At 37.9% G+C, this 20,990-nt stretch overlaps 1 protein-coding gene across 7 annotated transcripts in view; it reads left to right on the top strand.

Annotated features, from left to right (window-relative positions):
- The window catches only part of CFAP69 (cilia and flagella associated protein 69), a 39,658-nt gene extending 20,161 nt beyond the window's left edge, over positions 1-19,497 (top strand). For 5 of the 7 annotated variants that reach the window (XM_064506040.1, XM_064506043.1, XM_026098772.2 and 2 more), the window contains 7 exons: positions 254-446; positions 1,145-1,282; positions 3,488-3,564; positions 4,548-4,742; positions 5,724-5,810; positions 7,882-7,986; positions 10,245-10,603. In XM_064506040.1, the coding sequence (XP_064362110.1) occupies positions 254-446; positions 1,145-1,282; positions 3,488-3,564; positions 4,548-4,742; positions 5,724-5,810; positions 7,882-7,986; positions 10,245-10,421 (972 nt within the window). In that variant the 3' untranslated portion in view covers positions 10,422-10,603. Of the gene's footprint in view, positions 1-253; positions 447-1,144; positions 1,283-3,487; positions 3,565-4,547; positions 4,743-5,723; positions 5,811-7,308; positions 7,847-7,881; positions 7,987-10,244; positions 10,604-17,353 lie in introns of those variants that run through there. The other 2 variants (XM_064506041.1, XM_064506042.1) reach the window with 2 other exon arrangements.
- The last annotated feature ends 1,493 nt before the right edge of the window (positions 19,498-20,990 follow it).

Consider the following 20,990-nt stretch of genomic DNA (forward strand, 5'->3'; position numbering starts at 1 on the left):
GCTCCAGACACAGGTATTTGTATCGTATATGATCATATACTTGTTCCCCTCCCTTGATTTATCAAACTTTGCATGCCAAGATTGCAGAAACTTGAGAGATTTACAAGTTTATACATCAGTTTTGTGCAAATAGTTGTGATGAAAAGCTTGTAATTAATTGATTTAATATTACAGGATTTTTCTTACTTTCTTTTGAAAACTTTCACTGTGATATGGGCAACTTATTTTTTTTTTTCCTTTTTCCTTCACTAAGTTAAAGCAAAAGAACTTGTGCAATATAATTCTTGGAATTCTGGTTGAATTTTGTGACAACCCTAAAACCACTTCTCACATCAACACCTGGCGTGGAGAGAAGGATCAAACAGCAGCTAACCTTCTAATACAGTTATGGAGACAAGAGGAGTTGGAGCTAGGAGTCAGACGTGATCAATATGGAAGGATTGTTGGTAAGCTTTATGATAAATGTGAAACTGCTTGTAAGTAGTTCCACTGAATAAAGCAAAACAGAATACAGTGTCTGCTTTTGCCAGCTGAATCTTGATGAAAGTAAATTACGATAGTTACGGTGTTATGCTATACTTCTGACCAAATCCCTATATATCCATATAAGGTGTTTTGTTAGTCTTGCCACTAGATGGCATTTTCTGCGTTAGCTGGACAATAAACTGTGACTAATGTCCTGAACTACCTTTTTAATGGTGGACAATTAAGCTATTTAATTTTTCATGCATACATGAGTTGTGTTTCTTAACAGAATTTTCCTTCATCACAATTATAATTTTACTTACAGGTATTTTCTGGAGAGCTTCCCCACAAATGGCATTTTGCTTTTATATACTTTGTAAAAAGAAGCAAGGGGAATGTTATGGTATCACAAATCTTTAGTCATGGTGATTAGTATTTCCTTGCCCAAATTATTCTTGAATTCCTGCCCAAACTATGGAAATGATTCACATTAGTGCACAAAAAGTAAAATGGAACTGACTACTTTCACAGAAGACATCCTGGAAAAGGACACTTCAGCAGCAGCGTGCTCCTTATGCTTTATTTACACAGATAGCTTTTCCTCCACGTTTAGTAACTTTGGGGACATAATACCTCTTCCTTCTTCTTCTAATCTTATTTTGTGTTTTGCAATCATTAGACATGAAGACACCTCTAGTTAGCAGCTTCCAGAAACAGCAAGAGGTCATCCCCATGCCTGCCAACTGTCCCAGCTTTGCCATCGTAGAGATTTCAGAAAATATAAGGGCAAAACTGTATTCATTATTATGCAAACTAGGTAAGACAAATGAATTGCTTCCTCAGTGTCATACTTGTCATTAATCCAAACTTGAGGTACGTGGTCAACATTTTGTTATTAACAGATGCTTGTTCATCCTGTTCTTAAAAGCGTCTGTTGATGAGGATTTTATGACCTCCTCAATGCTTCACTGTCCTTATCATAAGGAAGATTTTTCTAGATTCAAACCTAAAATTTGCTTGAAATTTGCTGTAATTTGCTTTCCCACTCGCAAAACCTACTTTACACATATTTGAACACTCTTATATTTCATCTCAACCTGTCTTCTCTGGATTAAGATGTCCTAATTTTCACAACTTTTACTCACAAATCTCATTTTCCAGAATAACCTCTGATCATTCTCATTGATTTTGGTTTTTTATTTTTTCTTGTGTCTTTCCAATTGGTTCACATTCTTCCTAAGCTGTAGCATCCCCAAACTGAACAAAATACTCCAGCTGATGCCCCACCACAGCCAATAGAACTATATCACTCAATTTGTCTTGTAAATAACAGTTCTGATGTTAATATTAATGATTGGTAGATTCCCAATGGCATGATATTGTTTACTCATTTGATTTGTGATCTTGTACAACCCCCAGTAATGTACCACCCTGGATTTGTACATATTACTACTCCTACTTCTGTATTTGTCCTTACTGAACTACATCTTGTATTTTTAGATAGTTTTTCAAATTGGCAAGATTAATTTGCATTCCAGTCTTTTCCTTTGATATGCTGCAGTCCTTCTTAATTTGTTATTTGCACACTGAATATGAATATGCATTACACCCTCAATTAAAAACCTAAACTGAAGTCAAAATAATGATAAACTCTCAACATTCATAAGGCTTCTTATCTAGCTGTAGACAAAAATTTGATTAATTGACCTGGTTTGTTTTTAATTATTCATGTTGGCTATTAATGTTTTCACTGAAGCCATTTAGCTGCATAAACATTGTTTGTTTAATTATGTGTTTAGGTCTTTTCTAAGAATGAACTTAACCAGTATTCTCTGGCTCCTCCTTTTCTTCTTCTAAAAAAATATGCATTGTGTTTGCTCTTTTCCAGTCTGTCCCCTACAGGTTCAAAGATGATCAGTAATACTTCTGAGATTGCTTCAACCAGTTCCCTGAGTACCCTGGGATGGATTTCCTCAGTCCCAACTGATTTGAAAACATCTTTAATTTCTCTAATAAACTATAGCCAGTTCTTCCTCTGTTGTAGCCCAGGTTCTTACATTAGAGTTAATCATGTTAAATGTTGGATCACAGCTGAATTCCTTACTTAATTTTGAAGCAAAAAGGCATGAGCTTATGTTCCAGCTTTCTCCTGTTTTCACATGTACTTCCATATACTTATAAACATTATGATGTCTGCTGTGATGTACTGAAATGACATGGAAGTGGATAATAAAAAAAGGAAAGATTTTTATAGTCTTTAGTGAAGTCAGCATTAGTCTACCTGTATTTATGGCATTTCTTAACTTCAAAACATGATGTAATCGTACTCTAATAAATATGTGCTACATTTCTGGTTACCACACAGGTGGTATAATGAAATCTGTAGTGAGATTGGATATACTTTATAGATATAGTTCACAAAAATTTTTGAGTGTAATTGACATTCAGCATGCACAAAGTGAAGCAGAGTCCCAGCAACTGTACTTCTCTTCCTTATTCTTTTATGCACTTAGCAGAAATATTTTTTAAAACATAAGAGTCATCATGCTCAAGGCATGCAGGTCTGTGAGATGAAGGAGACCCTCATTATGCAGCCTTGAAACAAAGTACTGGAGACCCTGTAATACAGTTCTCCTGTTGGCTACTTTGCAGCTAAAGCAAAGTATGTTTGTGCTAAATTGCTTCTTTTAGAACAGTGACTTGTGGACTTAACTGTTTGTCTGCTTTAACTGGAAGAACAAACTCTCAAAAGCATAGCAAATGCAGTACTGTCCTGGCTTTACCAGTGATTGGAAGTTCACTGGAGCCACTCAAAGAATTAGAGTAGAGTGAATTTATTACAGAGAAAATAGTTACTTTATTACCAAAACCCTGCTCAGGATTAGAGTGACTGACTTGTGTGCATATAATGAAGCCTTTTCCTGCGATTATGTGACAAATAAGATGGTGTCTGGTTTAGACTGTTATATTTTAAGATAAATAGATTATGCTGTTAATACTGAGATGATTTATGTTCTTTTAGGTTTTGAAAATTTACGTGGCTTATCTGCTAAGGATTTTGTCACACTTGCTATCATACGTCGTTATCTTGACTTTAAAGTGAGTATTGTGGAAAAAATACTACTCCTGTATCTGTGTTTGCAAAAACAGCATATACCTCTCAGGATACAACAAACATAACCCTTCAATAGCTAATCAAGTCACCCATAGTTTCACAGGGAATATGAGCCAGAGTTACCATCAAAAGAAATATCCCACCTCCGTTGTTCCAGTGCTCCCCAGACTCTTCCTTTGTACCGCTACAAGTGGCCGTGACTGGGTAGTCAATCCGACCAGAAACCAATGCCAGTTAAAAATAACTTGGGGAAGATTTTATGTTTGCCAGCTCAAGAAACAGGAATATGCAAGGATAGGGGTAAGCAACTGGGAAAGGGCTGGAGAACAAGGCTGCCTCTTTGTGTAGCAGGCCAGATTATGTATTTGGGGCGTATTAAAAATGGCATTAAATACATATTTTGATAAAGGTTCTTTCCATGCCTTCTCTTTGTGCCCACATTGCACTATCCATCCATACCATCAAAACTTGGAGTTATACTGCTGTGGCTACAAGAAATACGAAGAGGGTAACAGGCTTTGCAGGGGCCATCCTACTCAAAATATGCTTCAGTTTGTGCTAATCTTTTGCTTAGGAACAAAGTCTGCAAGAGCTTAATTGGATCTTTAGTTGATAGTTCCAAGTTCCATTTTTGCCTCTTGTTACAGTTTGCTCTGATAACACACACAATTTGAGACTTTATAGAAGAAGCCAGTAAAACACAACATTTTGCTCCTGTAATATGGCATCTGTCTGTTTTTCTTCTGAGTTTCCATACTTATTGGCATTCCTGTTACTCCTTTGCAGAGGGAGGCAAGCTTGAAGAGCTTAGGGAGGATAACTGTGAATGAATCTGTCATAGTGTTACTGAAGTCTAACCTTGCATTACAATTCTGGGAAACAAAACAACAATAAGGAATGAGATTTTGAATAACTGGAATAGAAATAAGAGCTAAATATCAAATAGTGTGCTGCGTGTTTCACACAGATTGGAGAGGTTTGGAGTGAACTGTGTGCAGAATTAAAAGAAGAATTCAGGCCTGTTAGTTCAGATGAGGAAGCCTTAAAAGTTATTTCAGAGGTATCAGAAGATGTTGGAGGAATGGTTGCTGCTCTCCAGACTGAAATGCTTGAAAGTCAACAGCATCAAGAACTCCAAGAGGAGGAAAAAGCTTATACAAAGGTAAAACAAAGAACTTTATACAAAGCCTGTGTGAATTATTTTGTCAGTTTATATAAAGATTTTCTTATTATATCTTGTTTGGATTCCCATATATGTGTATTATTTTAAGATATTTTTAATCTGTTTCAGCAGTAACAGTGTAATTTTAAAAATTAAGTTAACCTTTGTTCTCTCAATTTGTATAATTTTGCCAATATTTAGAGAGTAGCATGAAAAAAATGAAGCAGCATAATAAAGGAAGCAGTATAATCAATGAAGCATCAGCAGTGGTACAATGACAAGTGATCACTGTGTTATGATAGAAGTGGCACATGTGTTTCATCTGTAGCAGATGAGAACTTAAAGTAACCATTGCCACTAGATCTGTTTCTTAAAATGAAACATAAGTCTCTCTTTTAATTCCAGTTAAGCTCTCCTGGCTGAATATTCACAAAGCTTCATTATTTCAGAAACCAGGGCTTTGTGCTTCCCAGCATGCTGAGAATGAGTGGGGTATAGGCATTGTCTAGCTTCGGTTATAAGGCAAGGATTTGGCATGTTCACACATGTACTGTCTCATCCTCTGCCTCATTCTAAGAAATAAGATCAGTTGGTCCAATTGTCTAAAATCCTACGCTAGTGTTTTGGGGGACTTGTCATACATATGCACTTTCGTCACGAGAACTGATTCCATCTATGTGATTCAGCACTTGAGAGTGAGCATATACCGGAAATATTCCTGAAAGAGCAGGGGCTATTTCAACATCTGTGTTGGACGAAGGGAAAATTAGTTTGCAATTAGTTTGTTTTTAAAGGCAGTGCATAACTGAAGGTTTTAAAGAACAAATGCATCACTACAGCATTTTCATTCAATCTCAGGTGAGAGAGATGAACTAAAAGGGCAGAGTTCAATGTACTGTCCAAACAGCAAAAGGAAGGAATTCAGGAAAGCTAATAAGAATAGGAATGTGTTATATTTCCTAAATCTCTTTCACATTACAGATTCACACTATGCATAAGCAGAGGGAAATGGTAAATAAATCTTGGGAAAACTTCTTGACTCGGACATCGAACTATGAGGCACTGAAGGTAAGAAATTTGAGTGATGAAGAAAAATTAACGTTCACAGTGTAGTTATAAGAAATGGGAAGTTCCAAACACATTTCTAAATTAGGAGGATATTCAAATAGAAGCTACATTAGATTTTATATTCACACAAACATAGTAGAGTAAACTATAGGATATATTGGCAAAGCTATGCAATCTTTGAGTCTTCCACTCTTCTGTTTAAGGTGACAACTTGGAGATTGACGTTCTTTATGCTCTTAAAATTAGATATATGAAAATGTGGTTGTCCTGAGACAGTTGAAACTGAAAAGATGGTCATTTTCACTTTTCTTTATTTTTCCTAATACTTCATCGCCATTTTTAGTACAGCAGACATCTTTCAACATGGGAAATATTTTATGATGAAGGGAGTTTCTTTTAGCCATAGTTACGTGTTTCCAAAATATCATAAAAATATTAGAATGTTAGACATTACACAATTAGCATAAGTTAGGGAAAGAATAAACTCAAACTTAAAGAAATGTTCTGCAGGTGAATTTAATTTTTCTTCATTTCCCAAAGGACATGCAAAGCAGAATAATTTTTGTAATATAAGAGCACCTCCATGGCCTGTAGTAAAGATCTATGCTAGAATTAGAAATCAGAAAGGGCCAGAAAAAAAGATTTTGGGAACTACTGGCTGGTTAGTGTCAATTCAGTCCTTGGAAAGATTATGGAGCACATCCTCCTGGAAACTGTTCTAAGCACATGAAGGACAAGAAGGTGATTGGGAACAGCTGGCATGGATTTACCAAGGACAAATCATGCCCAGCCAACGTGGTTGCTTTCTATGATAAAATTATTAGCTCTGTGGAGGAGGGGAGAGCAGTGGATGTCATTTACCTTAACTTTAGTAAGATTTTCAACCCAGTCCTGTGCAGCATCCTTGTAGCCAAATTGGGGAGAAATGGACTAGTTAGATGAAAGTTAGATGAAAATCTGGATGGGCTGCTAGGACTGGATGGACTGCTATGGACTGTTAGGCTCAAAGGACAGTGGTCAGTGGTTAAAGCTTACTTGGCAGCCAGTTATGGGCGATGTTCCTAAGGTTAGTAATAGGGTTGATACTCTTTAACAACTTCATTAATGACCTGGGTAGTGGATCACAAGGCATGCTCATCAAGTTCTTGGGTGACACCAAACTGGAGGAAGCAAACCATACGTTGGCAGTTAGGGCTGCCATTCAGAAGGACCTTGAGGAGTTGGAGGAATGGGCTGACAAAAACCTCATGAATTTGAAAGGAAAATGAGAAGTCTTGCACCTGGGATGGAATAACATTGCCATGCATCATTACAGGCTGGGGACTGACTGGTTGTGTAGCAGCTCTGGGGATCCTGGGAGATGATGAGTTGAGCATGAGTCAACAGTATACTCTTGTGGTGATGAAAGCTAACAGCATACCAGGCTGATTTAGAAAGAATGGAAGTGATTATTCCTTTCTGGCACTTGAGAAGCCATGTATGCTTATTCTGTTTTCAGGCCCCTGGTGCAAGAGACACACAAACCAGAGGGAGGGAGTGCAGCAGATGACCACTAAAACGGTTAGGGGGCTGGGACACATGACATACAAGAAGAGGCTGAGAGAGCTGGTTTTGGTGAGCTTGAGGAATGCTCAGGAGGAGCAGCAAGTTCACGGTGGCTCCACTGGAAGAAATGAGCCATGAGTCAAGGGCAACCCCAGTACAGGCAGCACCCTCAACAACCAGGGCACAGTCCCACCGTATCTGAACAAGGCAGATGATCAGAGGTTCTTTTCAATCTAAATTAAGCTATGATTCTATGTGTAGAAATCATATTTCCTCATCTTAACGAAATGATGTACCAGGCCACTGTTATCTGATACATAACTTGTTGTTGTAGGTACATAGACTTATTCAATTTGGGATGAATCTGCTACTCATGATATCCTTGATAGTGGTATTTACTGTTAAAGGTCAGCAGAAATGATACCTCCTTATTTTGTTATATTATTTGTACTTTTTCTAACAGGTGCAAATGAAAGAATTCATTGTGATTAAAATAATTTGTGGGGTTTTTTTCAACTTTTTTTAGAAAGCAAAAAGGCTTCAGGAAAAATCAATAGAGACTTCCAGATCTAAATCAAAGTCTCAAAATGTAGCAGTCCATTCTACTGATATTAAAGGCCTTGGTACAACAGTAAGTAATCCCAAATAACTCTGATTTATTTTCATTAATATATAAGTGGTTTAGGGTTTATTCTGCTTGTATATGTGCTGCTCCTTACTCTTTCTTTTAATTTTTATGCTGACAAACTCCAAGCATGTAAAAGAGAATCTTTATCTCCTGTAGCTGAAAGTTCTTTAGGGATGAAGAGAAACAGTGTCTTCAGGAAAAGGCACTAACAAAAAGTCTTTTATATCACTGTATATCTTACTAATTAAGCCTACAAAGACCATGAAAAGGTGCTGCAAAAACTCTTGATAGAGTAGTTGCCTCCATGTTATTTTTAGATATATGCACAAGGCTCCATCCAGTATAACGGCAAAGCACCACTTCCCCCTTCTGACATACCCTGACAACAGGCAGTTGGTCAGAGAGAGAATCAGATCTGAAAGTAAGTGTGAGCAAGGTGATCCCTATGTTACTTGACAAGGACCTCTAACAGGAAGGCCTTTCTTGAAAAGCCTGCTGAGATCAAGACATTTTTCATTTAGTGTTGGGTAAATCTATGTAATCCCTAGTCCAGTCAGTAAAGGTGTCCTTTCCAGTTGCCTGACTGCAGATAAGCTATCCATTACATCGTCAGGAATTTTTTTTTTCTCATTTGTATCTCTTAATGTAAGCATGAAAACATACAAGCCATTGTCAAGATCTTGCTGGGGTATAACAGTGTATCTGGATGTTGAGTTTTGACAAGCTGGGGTAAGACAAGGCAGAATCGCCTTTCCAGTCAGTAATTGCTTTTGAGCTAGCTGGGTGTTTTCTGTGTAAGTGTCACAGCTGTGGAGCATTTTAAGGAGAGGGGTAGGTTGGTGGTGGCTTATAAGGAGTTAATCCTACATGTGAGGGGAAGCAACGAGGAAAGAACATGAAGTACTTGTTTTCAAACTTTAACAAAGGGAAGAGGGGCTATTATTGTGGGCTCTGGAGCATGAGTGAGTAATGACAAGTAAGTTGGCTGCATCCTGTACAAAAAAAGAGGCAGTTCATGTTTGATGTGATGAAGAAAGGATGAGTTTAATATAAAGAAAGGAGATGATTTCAGAGTGCTGGAGCAGGAAAATTATCTTTGCTCTAAACTTATATGAACACATATGAAAGGGCACATCTGTGACTGTAAGATGAAGTAGGACACAAAAAAGATTTATTTGCATGGATGTGTCAGTATGACTGTTCATCAGACATTTTACAGGAAGAATCTGAAAAGTTTAGATGCAAACACCAGTATTCTGGAAACTTAGGAGAGAGAAATATGTAGTTGGATTTTATGTTAGAGACTTGGTCCTCAAGCCAAGACTATTCACTTCTTTGGAGGGAAAGTGTTTAACAAGAAAGTATCCTCACAGTTCTGTAATCAGTGTTTCAATAGCTTTAGACAGAAACAAGGAAGAGGTTAGTCCATTTTGGAGGAGTGTATTAAGAAAATGAAGTCATCGGCAACATCAGATAATATTCTATAGCTACCTTCCTTGGAAGAATTACAAATGACAGCTATTGCTGGCATTTTTTTTTATGGATCAGTTGTCTTTCTGTCTCTACTAAACATTTTCAGTAGCTAAGATGCTTGTTGCCAACGAATCAAGATCATGTAATCGAACACAAGCCACATGCACTCAGAGAGTTGCAGTTTGTTTTAGCAGATGGTTAGAAGAAAGAGGTGTCATTCAAGGGTTTTTATTCAAAGGCCTGAACATATTCAGTATAAAGAATAGTAATGATGAGACTGAAAAGTGTGTATCTCTTTCAGTCTTGGAGTCTTACAGTTTTCCTGGAGCAGTGGGTATAGGCAATTGCAGACTGAGAGAAGCAGCTTGCACACACACATGTGCATCTCTCTCTCGCTTGGTCGCTCTCTCTCTCTTCAAGTGCTAAGGTATAATCAAAATCTGGGAACAAGAACTGTGAATGATATTACATGCAAATCCCAATAACAGAATACATTGAACAGCAAACTTCTTGGTAATAAAGGCTTGGTTTTCTTTTCATCTATTCGTAAGATCAGACATGAAGACCTAAAAGAAAAGTGCATAAATGTACCTTCCAGAAAAACGCTCTTTTCTTTTTCATTGATGGGAACAATTTGTTATTTTAGTAGTTTGAGTGGACCTAGGTAACCTCAGCATGCATCTCCACCCACTGAAAAATATTTTCAAGAGACCAGCTCATGATTTAACTCTCATCGTATTTTAAATACTAACATGAATGTCAGGCAATGGATTTGTTTTGTTTTTCAGATTGGATCTGGTCGCTTAGTAACTGTAGAAAGTACACCTCCTCAATTAGTTGGAGGGCCACTGGCTGATACAGACCTTGCTCTTAGAAAGCTCTCTGTTCATGGAGGAGCTTTAAAAAAGATCAAAAGAGTTAAAATGTTGGACTCATTCAAGAAAAATTCAATATTTGTAAAATAAATATTATTCTGAACACTGCTTTTAATTTTTTAGTTAACATGATGTGTATTTCAGGTACAAGATATAATCTATTTGTAATGCTTTAATAAATTGCATAGATGCTCTTAAGAGTAAAATTATTTTTTTGTCTTACACTAATGTAAACATGGTGATGGTTTATTAATAAAATATTTCACACAGTATGGTACAAAGGTATGTTGAGTCTGATAATTTTGTGTGCTAGTATCAGGTTACCCTGATCCACTATTGGTAAGTCTATTTAGATTTCCCTGTTTTGCTGACAGAAGTAACACGCTCTGCACATTGTAGTTCAGGTATCCCTTTCTTTGAGCAGGCTGACAAACCTTCACATAAATACATTCAGTTTGCGTTCTTTTGGATACTGTATCTGTGCAGTGCTTTTCCAGGTCCATTTTGTTTCTTGAACTGCTGCCTTTAGCATCAGGATTTCTCGATTCTGTTCTCTCAGTTTTCAGCTAAAGGCTCACTAAGAAGCTGGTTTGTGCTAACAGTTTCTGTGAGCCTATTGTGGAGACCTGCTGAAATATCCTGCTCTTCATGGATTTCTCACAACTCTTTAACTAATCATACTGGTCTAATTATTTCATGGGTTATTGCCCATTTTGTCTTTGACAAAAACTCTACCTATTCCACCCTAGCACCTCTAGAATACCAACAAAGGCCTGACAGCAGCAGCCCTTTTCTGTAGACGACTGTTTCTAAGCTGTTGTCTTGTTCCCCAGCTAGGGCATAGCCAGAATTTGGTGAGAGATGCATTGATAGAGCAAGCTTTCCTGAGGCCATTATCTCATTTTAAAATTAGTTACTCTCCAGCAGTATGGCATAAACTGCAGTGACATTGCAAGGTGTTTTGTGACATACAAGTTGTTGTATGTAGTCTGTCGTTGATGCATATAAGCAGCCTTTTGAAAGAAGTTCAAGCTTTCATTTTGTTGAATGCAGATGTAAAAAATGAAAATAAATTTGAGGTAATCATGTAGAACTTAGTTTTGAACTCCATTTTTTACTTCCCTGTAAGAGGGATAGGGTGCATGTGTATTTGTGTTTCTTCACAAGCTGTTTGTTCCTGTAAGACATAGCAGTGCTCGGATTAAAAGTGAAGGCAGAGATTTTTGTTCAAGAATTGTCTACTTAATTTCTATAAAAAGAATCCAAAGGAAATAACGGCATAAAACAAAGCAGCCATATGAAATGGCACTTAAACTTTGGAAACATCTCCCCATGTTCAGTTTCCATCTCATATGGCTGCTTTGTTCATGGACAGGTTTGTTAAACATTACATTAGAAAGTAAGACAGCCATCTATTACTTAACATTAGAGAAATTAAATTAAGCTAAGCTAATTTAATTTCATTTTTATGCTTGCGCTTTGCTAGTTGATAATTTTTAAGTATAACCTGGCTTTGTTATGACTTTTTTCCCAAATTCATCTGCATAACATTTAAGGATGTTTTATTAAAGGAGCCTCTGTGTGTTTTCTGAATGCAAGAAAGATAAGCTAAAGTATATAGAGCTTTACTAACTGAAGTCCTGTGTGTCAGGGAAAGATTGCTCAGTTATATTTGTATTGCTTTGACTCAACTCTTCATCTGTTATCCTGCTTTATAGGTGTCATAGACAATATGAAAATATATCTAAATGCTGGGGCCTCAAGAAAGTATGCTCCATTGTCTTTCACCATTAAAAAAAAAATACTTGGCTAGAAGAATGAAGGCTATGCTGTGGCACTTACAATGTTTTTTTAATATATGTTTGCATACATGCAAACGTGTGGGTGACACATTATTGCTAACGGTAAGGCACTGGTCAATTTTTTTCCAAATATATGCATGTAAGTCCTTCCAATTTCTGAGCAAAAGCTACAACAGTACAGTGTAGCCACTGTATGGATATAATAGGATCTTTTAAGTGGAAATCAGTTTACATTGATGCTTCTGTAACAATTTTGAATCAGGAGCAGAGTGAGCCCCACAGCACTCCTCCCGTGCGTGCACTGTCCTCTGGTTACATGCACTCCGATGTTGCTGGCAGGTGACTGATACTGTTCTCTTCAGCCTCCATCGCATTACAAACTCACACACATACACGCACACACAAAAGGTCTTTTCCTGAGAATCCACCAGCCGCAAAGGTGACCAGTATGAAGGGGGACAGGCAGGAATGATTCTTTTGTCTTGCAGATTGCACAACAGGTAAGGAGCATCAGTGTAGGTTCGGGATAGATGTTAGGAAACAAATGTTTCAACAGTAAAGATAGTTCTGCATTGCACATGATTGAGGTGCTGGCATCTCCATCACTGGGGTACTGGGAAGGATCAGGTAACTTCTCAAATCTCCTCCAGATTGATTTTTATGTTTATCGATCAAATCTATTAAATTTGGATCTTGAGCTCATGTTATGAGATGTGTATTCAATATTGCATAGATGAAGATAGTCTAGGACACCTACATGAATTCCAGTGTAGCAATTCCACCATGCATCGCTTGTTTGAGCATTCTGGAGTCAATTATGCAAGATGCAAAACACCCTTGTCTCCTATAGAAAACTAAAGAGAACAAAGGTGTACAGCATAGGAAAGATGGAGCTTTTAAAAATATATGGGAGACCTTGCTCTAGCATTCAATTCAAAGATTAATATAAATGGATATGAAACACTTTTTAAAGTTACTATAATTTTGCACTTCTGTAGGTGAAAAATAATTTCTTTTGTACTCCTGAACAATGGGAAGTTATTTATATGGTTGTGTGACAGTTAAAACACTCTATTTATAGAATTTTTATTTTATAGAAATATAAGAATCAGTTCAATGTTATATTTAACTTAGGTGAACATTTACAAACCTATGAGCACTGTTATTTTATGCATTTTAGTGCATTGCATTGGATATTTTATATATGAGCATTGTATGTAATGGATTTCCTGTTACTTAAGAAGGTATATGAGCTGTTAATGCATGAGTATTGTTTTCCAATGATGAGTACTGTTTTCTACAATAATGAAACCCAGCTGGTATCTCACAAAAGGCTAGACCACAGTGCGCACTGAACAAACTATATTGCCAAGGAGTAAAGCAGAGAACAGTCAGCAGCTCTGAGTGTCCCAGTTTGTTATCAGGTTTTCTGTGCACAGGAGAAATGGGTTATCGAGATGGTTAACCTCCCTGTATTAGCTTACCCATGCTGAATGATATCTTATAAAGGGAGCATGACTCAAGCCAGCCTCTCCCTCTTTCAGACCAGTTTGTCATGAGGCAACGGTGGTGCCGCCTGCAATGACAGGAATAGATTGCATCTCCTAATTTACCTGGATGAACACCTAAGAAAAGAGCAGTTTTGTGAAAGTTCTCTTCGTAAAGTAATGTAATAATGTTTCTTGCAAATAACATATTAACGGACAAGAATGAGAAAATGACTATTATTCAGTCCTTGTTGCATAGAAAAATATTTTAATTAATATTTAGCCTCGGCTAAGCAGTGATAAAATACAAAGCTTAGATGGCACAAGACATCACAGCAAGCATAATCCTTCTCTTTAATTCAGTGTTGCTCTTTTGCAATTGTTCAAAGTAAAGCTGATTGTATGTGCAAGACACTGTACAAAATGTGCTGGTTGACATTGTCTCCATTGCTTAATGTATAAAAATATATTGGGTTTCCATCAAAGTTAACTTTTAAAAAAGAATTTTTGGAAAAGACGGGCCTCTACAAAAATAGAACACTGGTTCAAACAGCTTACCTGAGAGAACAAAGGTATTGAATCGAAACACAAAATCATTCACACATGGCCGGGGAAAAAGGCAGCTTGGTAGATTGAGAGAAAGAGAAACAAAGGTGACAACAAGGGCTTGAAGTACTTATCAACTTAGCAATGATTAAGTACTTTATACAGCAAGAAGAAGAAAAGGATGAACCCAGTCAATGGGTTTGCCTAATTATCGAAAGTACACGCTGTGCTTTTGTGCTCCATTTTGATTTTGCCTTGCCGAGATCTCTTAATTTTTCTCCCCTTTTGGCCTAAAATGGGTTGGTGAAAGCTGACTCTGAAAGATTATGAAAGAGAGCTAGTTATTTTCAAAGCAATATGTCTAGAAATGCTAGGATTACATGATCTCCATATTCAGTCTGGAAACCTAAAACTCTTGACTGGGTACATCAGAAAAAAAAAATCTACTATGTTAGACTGGCTGGGAGAGGGAAGGAAGCCAACAGGTCTAGGATTGGTTAATAAAGTAGAAAAACAATCACCTATATGATTTCAGTTCACACTCATCCCAGATCAAGATGACCAGAGTTTGTCACTGTTGACTAGTAGTGACTATGAACTCATGTTACATGTCAGCAATTTTAACAGGAAGGAAAGCATTCAAGTGGTCGGGGACTTGAACTTCCCTGCTCACATACAGGTGATTCCCCAAAGTTAGGACTGAAGCCAATTTACTAGGAAACTTTCAGTATTGTAATGTCATTTATATGTACACAGTGATAAATAGAGAATGGAGCATGCATTTACACACACTCCCACATGCATACCTACAGTTTTTTACACTTTGTTAAATACAGATATTTAGTACCTCAACTACTTTTTACTCAGGTATTGTGAAAGTAGCTACCATTGAAAGATGCAAATACATTTGACAAGTAGAGACCAAAAACTGTAAATGACTAACACTGAATTATCTGGACAAACAACGACAAGGATGGAACAGTGCTTCAGTTTAATGTACAGTACATAGTAGACTAACATCATGTATTATAGTTACCTTCTAAAGTTCTCTATGAGTATGTGGAAAAATATTTGGGAGATATTAATTGTCTTCTGCCCATTCCATGCGATCTTGAGAGGACACAGTCTACATACATATCCCAGAAATTCTGGGCCAAATCATTGAAGAGTTCATTGTGCTTGGGCTTAGGCGATTCCTTTAGAAACATCATGAAGTCCCAGAGAGCAATGACCGTATCTGCTACCTTGAGTTTCTTCATTTCCACCAGCCCTTGGGATGACACCTCCCAGCACTGATGGTCAATGTGGCCCAGGCTTGCGGGGGTTTCCTTTTGATAGTCTAGATTGGCATAAACCAAATTCAGTATCAATATACAGCCCAGCTGAAGATACCACCTTCTTCTCCATACAACTTCCATATTCCAAGCAGATGCCTGAAAGAAAGTGTATGAGTTTCTGCTATTATGTAATTCATTCTCATGTAACATTAAAGGATACCCCCCCAAGAGATGACTTATGCTTTGGGATTCTGCATAATATTTAATACTTACAGAACAATATTGGTTTTAAAACCATGGAATAAATACCAACCAATGAATCCTAACAATGGAGCTAGGATTGCACCTGAAAATTGTCAATGCTACTTAGAATGTAAAAACCTGAAGCAGGAAGTTTGATGCCTGACTAAAGTGGTCACAGCCTATGTCAGAACTATTCCTAGAGCTCAAGGGTTCTTCCCTTCGACTCTTGGATTTAGACCATTAGTAAAATCAAATTAATAGCTAATAGATGCTTAAAGAATCCTGGTGGTATTCTATTTAAAATGATTGCAAACAATAACAGGTTTATAAATACCCAGTCTTTCATGGAACAGTCCTAGTCAGAAATGTGGAAATGAAAAGAGAGTGAATCATTACATAGTGTTGGGTGAATGTCGGCATGGTATGAACTCATTCGGTAGCTATTGCAAGACTGGAAAAAAAAAGACAAATTCCTTCCTGATTTCCATTACAAAATTAAGCAAACTTTTGGCATAATTCTTTCTATCATATACGAATGATCAAAATACTAAAACCATCTGGAGAATAGGAGATGGGAAGAATAATAACACAAGAGGCACAGTGAGAATTTCAAATGCTACAGAATATATAGGCACTATCATACATTAATTCCATCTGGGAAAACTGCAGTTTTCCTGTAATTCAATTCCAAGTGCCCAGAGCAAGTTTAGACAGCAGCTTATTAAAACATCTGATTGATAATTTTTTCTCAGTCCTTTCTATCAGGGTATAGTACAGTGGAAGAGGAGAGTACACATAAAGGGGAAAAGAGAGAAAAAGAAGGAAAGCGAAGTGAATACAGGAAGGAATCTGAAGAAAAAGCTGACACTGGAGACTCTCAGATACTGCTGCTAGTTGTAGTGTCCTAAATCAAATGCAGACTTGCAATGACTATGCCAAATAATTGGTGCCACACTTATTCCCACAGTTTCCAATCCCTTTGCCAATTCAGAACAATATTAAAAATAATAATGAAATGATGTGAGGTGTTGTGCAGATACAAGACAATGATTTGGGCAACTCGGTCCAACAGCGTTCTTCCAGTCAGAATAAGTTTGGGAACTGGCAATAAGAAAAGTTAGTCTTTGAGGTTTTCAAAGTGATAACACCCAGACATCCTCTCTGCAATTCCCAGTGATGCAATTAAAGAGAGGATAATCCACAGATAATTCCAAACTTATGTATGTGAACTATCTATAAGAAAATACAGTGAAGGTGACACCATGGAGTTTAGAGTCATACCAAACTGGGTCAGAAAGTGGAATAGCTGTTAATAGGCCCTTTCACCGAGGCCCCAATGTTCTGGGATGATTTTAACTTGAATGTACCACCACACCACTGCAGCCATATGAGGTCCTTAAGCTCCGGTAGTGTTTTGCCCAGGATAGTTAACTCACTTTCAAGACTTGGAGGAATGAGACAGACAGACAGACAGATATCCACCAATCTGATTCCCTTCTAAAAGGGAGCTAGCTACATTTCAGCATGCAGTAGATAGACACCCCCAGCATTTTGATATTTGCATTTAAGTTTCTCAGGATGGTTGCTTTTCCATGGGTTATTAGAAAACTGTATTCAGTAAATGCACAGTGATGAAAGTGTTTCTCTTCTCATTTCCACTTCATTAGGTACTAGCATTTCCAGGAACAATGTGCTAGCAATTCAGCTACGAAGTAGTAAAACAGCAGCTGGGAAGCCACTAAAATTTTGAGTTGTTTTGATTTAATGTTTTAATCCAGCTAAAAATTAAAATGATAAAGGCTCATTTGAACACCTCAAACAGGAGCAGAGACCACAATAAGCCTCAGAGACTTTGAACTAATAACTCCTACTATTCAGTACAAGACAGATGAGTTTCACAAAGCTAAAGAGCCGTAGTGGAAGTTATACTTACAGTGTTTCTGCGACAAGATCAAACACTCTATCCTTGAAACAACAGTAATCAGCCACTTGAACAAAAGGAAAGAAATTCCTGAACGGGCTGCAAGTGTCCAGCAGTTGCTTGATGCTCTGAAGATGTTGGGATTATGCGGCAGAGATCCTGGGAAGACGCTGGCACTGGCAACACAGCAGCAGTGGCAGCGGCAGCAGCAGCAGCAGCAGCAGCAGCAGCAGTATTAACTCAGGTCGGTGGAGAAGGAGAGAGGGAGCTCGTGGTGGAGAGCCCCACCTCCCTTGGCAGCAGTCACCAAGTGTCAGCCCAGACCCTGGCTCAGGGGTCTCACCTGCAGAACAGCTCTCACTATTGGAAAGTGCGTGTGTGTGTTTCTGTCTGTGTCTGTGTGTGCATTGGAGGAAGGGGAAAGAGGGCTGACAGAGGGGAAAAAATACAATGGATAGCAAATCATCTTTCTTCAAATCAGTAACGCGAATGCTCTCCCCATTTTATAAACCCAGGTTTCCGTCTGCTATCCTGCCTGCCCACCAGAACATAAACCCGCAACATTTCAAAGTAATGGAAAATGGACCTGCAGTAAAGAATTTATAGCACAGTGTACATGTAGAAACTCTCTGACCTGAGGTTAATTTTGTACTATGTTTAAAAATCTCTAGCAACCCACTTGCCGGCATCTCCAGAGTGTTTCAATGTCATTTTACCTATACTTGACAACAGCCCCTCCAGAACACCAGAGCCAGCACCAGCTCTGTGAGTTGGAGTTTGTGTCCCATGACTTTCAGTGAGGAGCAGCCCAGCTATGCCATTTTTAAAGACTCCTCTTTTCTGTTGTCTTCTTTCTTATTAGTTACTCTCTGTGCTAAGGAACTAGGCTTATCTGAGCATTTAGAAGAGTTCCATTTCCTTCTAGGAAGAGAAGCTTATGAAGGAGTCCAGCTTACTTAAAATCTGAATGTTTTTTTCCAATGCTGAAAACATGCTTTCTCATTCTACTCACTTAGGTTCTTACGATAACCAGTTGTGATGGTCGATCAGATATTGAAGTATAAGACTGAAAATAGGGACACAGATTCTAGTTACAGCTGTTGTGGATTTTCCATGTGTCTATGTAAAAGTCCAGTAACTTCTATATCTTGCTAGTAAAATGAGGTTAAAAATGCCATTTTAATGCAGAGGGGTGTCATGAAGCCCAGAGCAATACAACTTGTAAAAGACCTTCAGTTCCTTTGATGGTAGATGTTCTTTTAGTGCAAAGTCTACTCCTAAGGTCAAATTCATTTACATAAATTTACAGTTCTGTTTGTCCCTCAGTGCTGGCACTTTATATTGAATAGCTCAGGCAACTCCACACACAGCAAACTGGTTTTCTGGACCTAGTTCTAGGTATCTAACACAGAGTGGTGCCTAATTCAGGGTAGGTTGCCCAAAAATTAGAATCTGCAAAGATAAGGGTTTTTATAGCTATCTTGTCTTATATAATTAATGTTTTGATTGTTTTACACAGATTTTTCTGACTAAATTTTCACCTCCAACCCATATTCAAATCACCTTTTAGCTCACCAAGGAAAATGAATTTGTCGTGTTCTGAAATGCAGTTTCTTTTTGGCAGAACTCTTCATACACTGCATACATGCCATCTAAACTCTACAAGGAGACTTTGCCTTTCAAGGAAGGTCATCAGTCTTTCATCTTCGAAAGCACTTAAGTCTACTCAAAGTTTGTCGAAGTGAAACGACCAGCATCCACCACCACTGAACTCCTAAAATGACAAAGGCTCATTTGAACACCTCAAACAGGAGCAGAGACCACAAGCCTCAGAGACTTTGAACTAATAACTCCTACTATTCAGTACGAATTCAGTACTATTCAGTACTATTCAGTATTTTCACAAGCGTACTGTAATTCTGTGTATCTTTCTAACCTTCTGTTGTTAGTGGTGAGATTTTAACTCTACATTTAGTTGCCTCACTTTATGAGAGTCAAAAATTCCTACAGTTGGAGAAATGTAACAAAATCAGTTATTAAAAATAACGCTATTGATCATGCCTCAGAAATGTTCCTGAATGTCTATGCCCGCTTTTACACTAATGTATTACATCTAAAACAACATTTCCTCCCCTTTGCTAGTGTCTCAGGGCATCTCCTCACCCGGCTGACCTGTAGTGCCTTGTCACTTACCAGAGAAGGGTTCCTGACCTGAGCAGTACTGCCTAAGGGATTTCCTGGTCCTTTTCACATTGTATCTACATGGAAAGAAGCTGTTTTACTTCTCCCTCACCTACTGAGAGCTGGAAATGGCTCTCAACAAGGGAGAAGGCTGGGAATTCCTGTAGTATGGTGCTGGTTGTAGCATTGCCTTGCCATGTGGTCGGGAGTGCAACTCTTATTTCACTTTAAATTTGGGTCTAGATGTTTGCTCATGAAGAACAGCTTGCAGCCCGTGACCTTCAAGCAGTGTGGTTTCATCTATTAACTTAAGATATCAGAGTCTGTCCTACATGTTGTGAGACTCTGTGAATGTAAAGCGTTTCGAAGACATATGGCATGAGGAGTGCTAAACAGAGTTCCTCTGCAGAACCAAATTTGAAAGCCAAAGGAAAATACCCACATGGAAAGTTTAATTAGAAGACCAGTTTCTTTTTCATATACCATCATTCTAGCACAATTTGGGGAGAAATACTTTATCTTAAAGTACTGTTCAGACAACTTAAAAACAAGGGCTCCGGCTGTTGTCTGCCTGGTAACTGTCTCACAGAAATAATGTCATTAGAAAGGCTCTTCTAAGGATCACAGCAGAAGGTAGGTACCTGAGGCACTCGTAAGACTTGGGCTGCCCTGCAGCTTTGCTCCTTCTCTTTAAAGAAGAGACATGAAATTTCAAGTGGCAACTATTCAAAGGACCATTAAAATGTTTCATCTGGCAAGCAGCAGCAAGGACTCTGGAGCTCTGGCTCCATACAGGATTGAGACCTCACTGAACCTACACGCGAAACCAATAGCGCTCTTTAAGGTTGTCTGTGTAGTTTGGTCTTAGTAAATCTTTTGCATAATATGTTGCCTGAAGAAACTCTGTCTGCTCTATACCAGAAAAGGTCTGGTGTAACCACATCGCTAGCTCTTCCTTTCCTGCATTTGAGTGTCATTCACTAGATCAAGATTATAATTTAAACTTTATTTTTCCATGCAATACATTATCATATATGAATAATAATATACATAGAACCAAAATGTCTGAAGCACTTAGGCATGTAAAACTGCCAGCAGTCCCAGTTCCAGAGAACCTCCTATCTTTGAAGGCAACACTGATAAAAATACAGAACAACTATGGAGTAAAATTGGATCTACTAGGGTTTCATAATATGCTTTGG

The sequence above is a fragment of the Dromaius novaehollandiae genome, chromosome 2 (genome assembly GCF_036370855.1).
Source record: "Dromaius novaehollandiae isolate bDroNov1 chromosome 2, bDroNov1.hap1, whole genome shotgun sequence".
In the NCBI taxonomy this organism is placed as follows: Eukaryota; Metazoa; Chordata; class Aves; order Casuariiformes; family Dromaiidae; genus Dromaius; species Dromaius novaehollandiae.